At 38.4% G+C, this 8,268-nt stretch overlaps 1 protein-coding gene across 2 annotated transcripts in view; it reads left to right on the plus strand.

The window, feature by feature from the left end:
• Positions 1-8,268, plus strand: part of atad2b (ATPase family AAA domain containing 2B) — a 131,541-nt gene that overhangs the window by 14,907 nt on the left and 108,366 nt on the right. For both annotated transcript variants that reach the window (XM_061901005.1, XM_061901006.1), the window contains exons 6-10: positions 2,803-2,929; positions 2,997-3,128; positions 3,220-3,295; positions 3,375-3,476; positions 5,830-5,941. In XM_061901005.1, the coding sequence (XP_061756989.1) occupies positions 2,803-2,929; positions 2,997-3,128; positions 3,220-3,295; positions 3,375-3,476; positions 5,830-5,941 (549 nt within the window). The remainder of the gene's footprint in view (positions 1-2,802; positions 2,930-2,996; positions 3,129-3,219; positions 3,296-3,374; positions 3,477-5,829; positions 5,942-8,268) is intronic.

The raw sequence follows: 8,268 nt of genomic DNA on the forward strand, positions 1-8,268 counted from the left end.
AAGTAGTCAAAGAGGTCAATAACCAATATTTGGAGCCAATATTTATTTGCAGTGAAATTGAGCTAAAAATGAATAGTATACCTTTAGTAAACAGCTGGACAAGGTTTAAAATTGGGTTTTAAACATAATTTTTTTTAGGAAACGTCGGATCAGTAGCAATGTTGTAGTTAATTTAGTACCAAAAATCATCAAGGGATTTCACTAGCACTTTATATGGCTCGAAAGGGCACGTGATTTCGCAACGCATTGTGGGTAATGGGTAACCATTTTTGCTGGACGTAGGTTTTGTTTACATGACTGTACTGTACTCTTGGGAATGTGAGAGAGCAACAACAAACTGGATTAAAATGGATCTTAAAATATTAAACACTTAAGGGACCGCACTGAGACAAACTGTGCCCTATTTCAAAGGCTTGCTCTCACGAACAAATAAGTTAAATTGGTGGAACTGATTCATATGAGCATGTCCAATGGACAAGAGATTGGAAAGAGCTACCATCATTGTCAAAGCCAAACTTGTATATATTTTGTCAATTAAGTCAGCTTTTATTCCGGGGAAGAATTTCAGAAGGCAAAGTCTGTTAAGGCTTATTGTCCTCCATTCATATTGTGCATAATCTACAGCTTTCATCCCTTGTAAATAAATGTGAGCGATGGTGCCCAGTGTCATTTCATAAGTAGGTTTCCCCAGACTAAACAAGCCCAACGTTACTTTTAAATACTTTGTGATCGCTGTGCTACTTCTCAGAAAATAATAAAATAATGTTTTGCTTACCCAAGACTAAAAGTAAACAGACAAATTGCTTTCTTCCTAAATACTGTCTGTTGTTTGTGGCCCACAGCTCGCTGCTTGGCTAACGCTGACAGCTTACTAAATGCTATGTGTGAAACAGAATAAATCCTGCTTTGATTTAAACTTACCAGTCTGAAAATACCGCAAACACATCAATATGTACCAGATGATGGCGTTAAAGGTCATGTTTGGTGGTGTCACGGCTGCTATCCATGCTATTCGCGGTCTCTTTATTAGATTCATAACCTGACTGCCTTCGGTTTTGCTTTCACGCTGGAAATGAAAACAGAAAATATAAAAAGCAGTTTATGGATTTGATACATGGTAAGGTTTCCTCGTTAGGAACGTTGAAATATTTTTTGGATGATTGGTTGTAGGGTTGAATTTTATTTTGAACATCTATTTATGTCCATAATTTACATATTTTCATTTGTCTTTACAACATGTCCGAAAAGGTGTAGGAAGAAACATTTATTTAATTCTACCCTCTTCATATGTTCACTTCTTGTTCTCAATTTGTAACACAATTTACATCAATGATTTCAAATGGTAAGATGGATTTGAAATACCGTATTTCCTTGAATTGCCGCCTGGCATATAGTATGGGCCTGCCTTGAATTACTGCCGGGTCAAACTCGCTTCCCAAAATAATTAGCGCATGCTTAGTATTACCGCCTGGTCAAACTCGTGACGTCACGAGTGACACTTCCCCTGTCATCATTTTCAAAATGGAAGAGACTGATTTCAATACCGGCAATTTGAAATCGCATAAAGGGAAGAAGATTAGGGCTTCACGGTGGGAGAGGGGTTACTGCGTCTGCCTCACATTACGAAGGTCCTGAGTAGTCCTGGGTTCAATCCCGGGCTCGGGATCTTTCTGTGTGGAGTTTGCATGTCCTTCCCGTGAATGCGTGGGTTCCCTCCGGGTACTCCGGCTTCTTCCCACTTCCAAAGACATGCACCTGGGGATAGGTTGATTGGCGACACTAAATGGTCCCTAGTGTGTGAATGTGAGTGTGAAAGTTGTCTATCTTTGTTGGCCCTGCGATGAGGCGGTGACTTGTCCAGGGTGTACCTCGCTTTCTGCCCGATTGTAGCTGAAATGGGCACCTGCGCCCCCTGTGACCTCAAAGGGAATAAGCGGTTAGCTATTCAGTAGGATTTAAGGTCCAAGCTTACATCACACTAAAATGTTTACTGCATGCCTTTGGTAAGTGCCGGAGTGACAAGAGGTTTTAAAATAATTAGCGCATGCTTACTTTGACCGCATGCCTTTGGTAAGCGCAGGAGCTAGAAGAGGTTTTAAATTAATTAGCGCCCCGGCGGCAATTCAAGGAAATATAGTATATAATTTACATATATGGCAAACATTTAAATACAAGTAGTTTTGGGCTCCTTCATGTAACTTATAGGTAAGACATTTTTCAATCTGGCTGACGACATTTCTTCTTCAATGTTACAGAAATGAGCGGCTGCCTGCTCGTCTCTACTTTTTATAGAAGTCTCCTATTTGTCAATTTACACAAAATGTGGATTTTTGGCAGAGATATATTTTCTGTCATCTTCATCCATCTTTGTCGTGTTGTAACTTGATTTAATCACGAAACAAAAACTTTCTGCGCTCTTTATTTAGCCCATGCACTTTGCGACTGTTGCAAACGGAAGCTTGTGATGCGCTGCAGTAGCAATAACACACAAAATGGAAGGAAGCTGAGCTGAAAGGAGCACTGGTTATTACTACTAACTGGTTATTACTACTAACTTGCTCTCTAATTACCACACACAAAAAAAAAAAAATACTGGTATAATACGTGTATACGTATATTGTATCTGATGTATTTCTGTTTCAGTTGTAAAAAAAAAAATATTGCCCGATATCGATATACGTCAAAAATGACACATTTTCGGTGCCGATAATCGCCCCTTAGCGCATACCTAAGAAATGGGAATAGCGGTGCAATGCAAACAAACATTTATTTGATAATTTTTTTTTTTAATTTTTTTTTTAGGAAAACATAGACATGTACTCTCGTGTGAAGCGGAGGAAATCAATGCGCCGGAGTGGCACGTTCAGTTTGCCAGCGCACCACAAGGTCATGAGTAAAACACAGGACGAAGAAGAGGAAGGGACGGAAGGTTTGTTGTTATCTGCTTTAGGAATTTGTGTGGTTTTACGTATCATAATATTTTACGCCACTTTCAGAATCTCACGAGGATGACGAAGAAGAGGACGGTGATGATGACGATGAGGTGGAGGAAGTCGGGGAGGAAAACGACAGGCCTTACAACCTCAGACAACGCAAGACTGTGCAGAGATATGAGGCACCTCCGATTGGTATTTGGCAGAAGTTTAGATTAAGTTATTTGAGTATAGATTTATTTGATTTAAAGCTTGCAACCATGCCGTCTGCTGTTGTTGTTCCCAGAGCCGGTGAACAGAAAGCAAAGCAACCCCTCGCTTTTTGACACACACAGATCCCCAGCCAGAAGAAGCCATATACGGTCAGTAGAAGTGCATGCTTAGATTGTCATTGTGACATCACACCATGTTGTCTTAGAAATTGTGTTTTGTTTTTTACAGAGTGAAGAAACACGCCATCCATAGCAGCGACACCACCTCATCGTCGGACGAGGAACGCTTTGAAAGGAGGAAGAGCAAAAGCATGACTTGGGCAAGGAACAGGTGATTAGATGTGTTTGCTTTTTGTAGGGTTTTAACATACTGTCAGCGTTTCCCCCAGATTAAGGTAGGATGAAGTAGTAAAATCAAGAACACACGAGGAGGAAACACAGGCGCACAGAGCTCCTGCTACCGGCAGCCACTACTGCGGTGTATTTTTTTTGGGGTTGGTTGAAATTGATTTCGAACATGTGTACAGTTTATATATGATAAATCATATTTTTCTTTTCTCTTTATAACGAGCCCAAAGCAAGGCCTTTTTAATCCTACTGCTTTTCCACTTTATAGCCATCACTAACACACTTCCTTAATTTGTAACACAATTTAGGGAAAAATAGACAATATACCTCTGGTGGTGGGGACCAGCTGAATATGGCAATTATAATTTGCAAAATCTGCGCTCATACACGTATTTAAAAAAAAAAAAAAAGGCTTTAAAAATGTTTTACATACCAGGATTTCCCCATGCTAATTGCCACTGCTGTATAGCTGGCATCATGTGTAAATACTATGCGGTTAAGAGAATTTCAGGACAAGGATTGGCTCTAAGAACTGAGTGGGTCTGGCTGGAGCACAAAGCGTTGCTGTGCGCTTACCGCTGCGGGGGGAGCCTCGTTTTACCGCCGAGGCTCCAGACACTCATCCGCGTCTTGCTTACGGTTGAAAAGTTTTTAAATGGCCACATTTTTTTCGCATCACTTGTCAATAGTGCTTGAATAATATAAGCTATATATCCATTCATACAATACATTACTTAAATTTGTTTCTAGGTAAAGAAAAATACAAATTTTTAAGGTGTGGCGGCTTCAATTTAGCCTTGGCACCCTGATCGGATACCTGTAGGGGAAAGCCTGCATACATTTGGAGACACATCTGTTTTTAATAATTAGTATTAACTATGGATGTCATAATATCCAAATCTCACCGTACAATATTAGTACCACGGTACAATACTATTGTGGTATTTGTCCAAAAAAAGACTGACATAGTGTGTAAAATGAAGTGACAGGAATGTTTAAGATAAACATACTTACTGTAATTTAATACTGCTAAAATATTCTAATCATATTTATTACTACAAACTAGTATTTTTAAGTGCAAAGATTTGGGTGGGAACATCCACAGTGTCTCAGCATTTACTTACTGAGGAGCAGTGTCCTCTACAGTGGATATTTTTTCTGTCAGTTTAGAAAATGCACATTCTCAGAAAAGTTCATTCTCATTTCAACTTTCAATAATGTAAGTACCTCACAAATTGATGTTAAGCTTCGCTGGATCCATCATTCTCAGGGTGATGATAGCTTAAATAGTTTCACAAAGTGTTTTGTTTTTCTCTGCACGGTGCGCCATGACCGAGCCGGTTTCGGCTTGGAACGCTCGAGATGAACGTGGTGCGTGTTATTACCTCCACCACAGAGGTTATGTTTTCACCAGGGTTTCTTTGTTGGCAACATAACTCAAACAGTTGTTAGGGTTTTGAAAAAAAAACAAAAACTTGTATTTATTATGCTACGATGTGGAAGACACTTTACTTCCTGCTTCAACTTTCCCTCTCCTTAATGGCGCTCCACACCCCCACATTCCGGTCCTGTGCCACGCAGAGGATTCTGGGAGATGCAGTTAATTTTCAGACCCATCAAATCAAAAGTGCACACAAAAAAGTACACTCGGCAAATTTTCATTTGGCACCGTCACACTTCACGCCATTATTGCTAGGATTATGAAACCACAATACAAGCTTTATCTACAATACAGCTACAGCCTGAGTAATATCATACATTTGTTTCTTTGTATTTTATCGTTTTGCTCTGTTTTTAAATTTTTGCTGCTTATTGTACAATGTACTTTGAGAATTAACCAGGTTTCTTGAGACTTCTCCAATGACTTTATCTTTATTAAAACTGATTAGCAACAATTCTAGCATCTTTTTGATGTTATTGGAGACTGTATCCGTGTTTATAAACTCGCTTACTTGCGTCGTTCCATGAAACACTTTACTTCTGTCACTCCATTTCTGCGACAAACAGCAGGACTTGCAGCAAGCTTGACGTCACACTTGCTTTGCGCTGCTTCAGCCTTTTTGCTCATTGATATTTGCACATTGCACATTTTTTAGATCGCTGTCGGTGGGTGTATCTCAAATACATTAAGGTATGTCCATATCGCAGATGTGCCACCTCCACTCCAGACAATCCCGTAATTTTTTAGGTGTGGCGGCTTTAATTTGATGATCAATTACATGTAGTAAATATCCTGTACTGTAGAGTAGCCCTCCTTTACCTAAACATGACTCACTGTAGTCCACAATTCCCATGTGTCCTAATTATAACAACTCCATATTATGTTTTTCTCTCAGGTGTTTGCCTATGAACTTGTCTGCGGAGGACTTGGCAAGTGGCATCTTGCGCGATCGGACAAAAGTTGGAGCCAGCCTGTCAGATGTCGACCCCATGAACCTCGACTCTTCTGTGAGTGTGCAATACCCACAAACTTCCTAATAGTTATACAATGTTCTAGGGATACGATTGCCTCAGCTTACAAGTTTTTAGGGATATGAGCGGTCCCTCAGTTAATTGCTTTGATTTAGGGCACAAGGTTACAAGCCAAAACACCCAGTTTTACTCGCTCGCATTTGCTCATGGCTAGAGATGGACATAACTTTGTTTTTATATTGAGAAGAAAGAAAGTGAGTGTAAAACAGTGCTGAGAAGAAATGGACAATATTCATTGACCTATAATCATTCTAATCTACATTTCACACACTTTCTTGTGGTCTAGATAATATGTTTTGGATATGCCATGGTGTAATTTATGCGTAAATGTTGCCCCATAGTCACATTTATAATCCGTTTTTTTTTTTGTCTGTCTGTAGTGTGAAGGCGTTCTTAGATTTTCATAGAGTGGACGTGGAGGGCTTCTTTTGCAAAATATCAGAATTTATCTTTTGGAAAAAAAAGTATGTGTGTATATCTCGGATAAGCGGAAGAAGATGGATGGATGCAGAGTCGTGGTCAAAAGTTTACATACACTTGTAAAGAACATAATGTCATGGCTGTCTTGAGTTTCCAATAATTTCTACAACTCTTATTTTTTTGTGATAGAGTGATTAGAGCACATACTTGTTGGTCACAATTAGGGGTGTTGGAAAAAATCAATTCGAATACGAATCGAATCGAATGCGTTGTGCGATTCAGAATCGATTCTCATTTTATAATATCAATTAAAAAAAACAAAACATTTTTTTTTTTTCATCAATCCAACAAAACAATACACAGCAATACCATAACAGTGCAATCCAATTCCAAAACCAAACCTGGCCCAGCAACACTCCGAACTGCAATAAACAGAGCAATTGAGAGGAGACACAAATACGACACAAAACAAACCAAAAGTAGTGAAACAAAAATGAATATTATTAACAACAGTATCAATATTAGTTATAATTTCAGCATAGCAGTGATTAAAAATCCCTCATTAACATTATCATTAGACATGTATATATATATATATATATATATATATATATATATATATATATATATATACACATAAAAAAAGAACAATACTGTCATAGTGGCTTACACTTGCATCGCATCTCATAAGCTTGACAACACACTGTGTCCAATCTTTTCACAAAGATAAAATAAGTAATATTTTTGGTTTGTTTAATACTTAAAACATTTTACATTATTGCAATCAGTTGATAAAACGTTGTCCTTTACAATTATAAAAGCTTTAAAAAAAAATCAACTACTCTGCTAGCATGTCAGCAGACTGGGGTACATCCTGCTGAAATCCTATGTATTGAATGAATACAGAATCGTGTTGAGTCGGAAAAATATCGTTTTTTAATCGAGAATCGAATCGAATCACAAAAAATCGATATATTATCGAACCGTGACCCCAAGAATCGATATTGAATCGAATCGTGGGACACCCAAATATTCACAGCCCTAGTCACAATAAACATTCATGAAGTTTGGTTCTTTTATGAATTTATGTGTCTACTGAAAACTGTTACCAAATCTGCTGGGTCAAAAGTATACATACTGCACTGTAAATATTTGGTTACATGTCCCTTGGCAAGTTTCACTGCAGTAAGGTGCTTTTGGTAAGCTTCTGGTTGAATTTTTGACCACTCCTCTTGACAAAATGGTGCAGTTCAGCTAAATTTGTTGGTTTTCTGACATGGACTTGTTTCTTCAGCATTGTCCACACGTTTAAATCAGGACTTTGGGAAGGCCATTCTAAAACATTAATTCTAGCCTGATTTACCCATTCTTTACCACTTTTGACGTCCTTGTCGTGTTGGAACACCCAACTGCGCCCAAGACCCAACCTCCGAGCTGATGATTTTAGGTTGTCCTGTAGAATTTGGAGGTAGTCCCCCTTTTTCATTGTCCCATTTACCCTCTGTAAAGCACCAGTTCCATTGGCAGCAAAACAGGCCCAGGTTATAATACTACAACCACCATGCTTGACGGTAGTTATGGTGTTCCTGGGATTTAAGGACTCACTTTGTCTCCTCCAAACATATTGCTGGGTATTGTGCTCAAACAGCTCAATTTTTGTTTCATCTGACATATATGTATGTATGTATGTATGTATGTATGTATATATATATATATATATATATATATATATATATATATATATATATGTATATGTATGTATATACAGTGGGGCAAAAAAGTATTTAGTCAGTCACCAATTGTGCAAGTTCTCCCACTTAAAATGATGACAGAGGTCTGTAATTTTCATCATAGGTACACTTCAACTGTGAGAGACAGAATGG

The sequence above is a fragment of the Nerophis ophidion genome, linkage group LG05, assembly GCF_033978795.1.
Source record: "Nerophis ophidion isolate RoL-2023_Sa linkage group LG05, RoL_Noph_v1.0, whole genome shotgun sequence".
In the NCBI taxonomy this organism is placed as follows: Eukaryota; Metazoa; Chordata; class Actinopteri; order Syngnathiformes; family Syngnathidae; genus Nerophis; species Nerophis ophidion.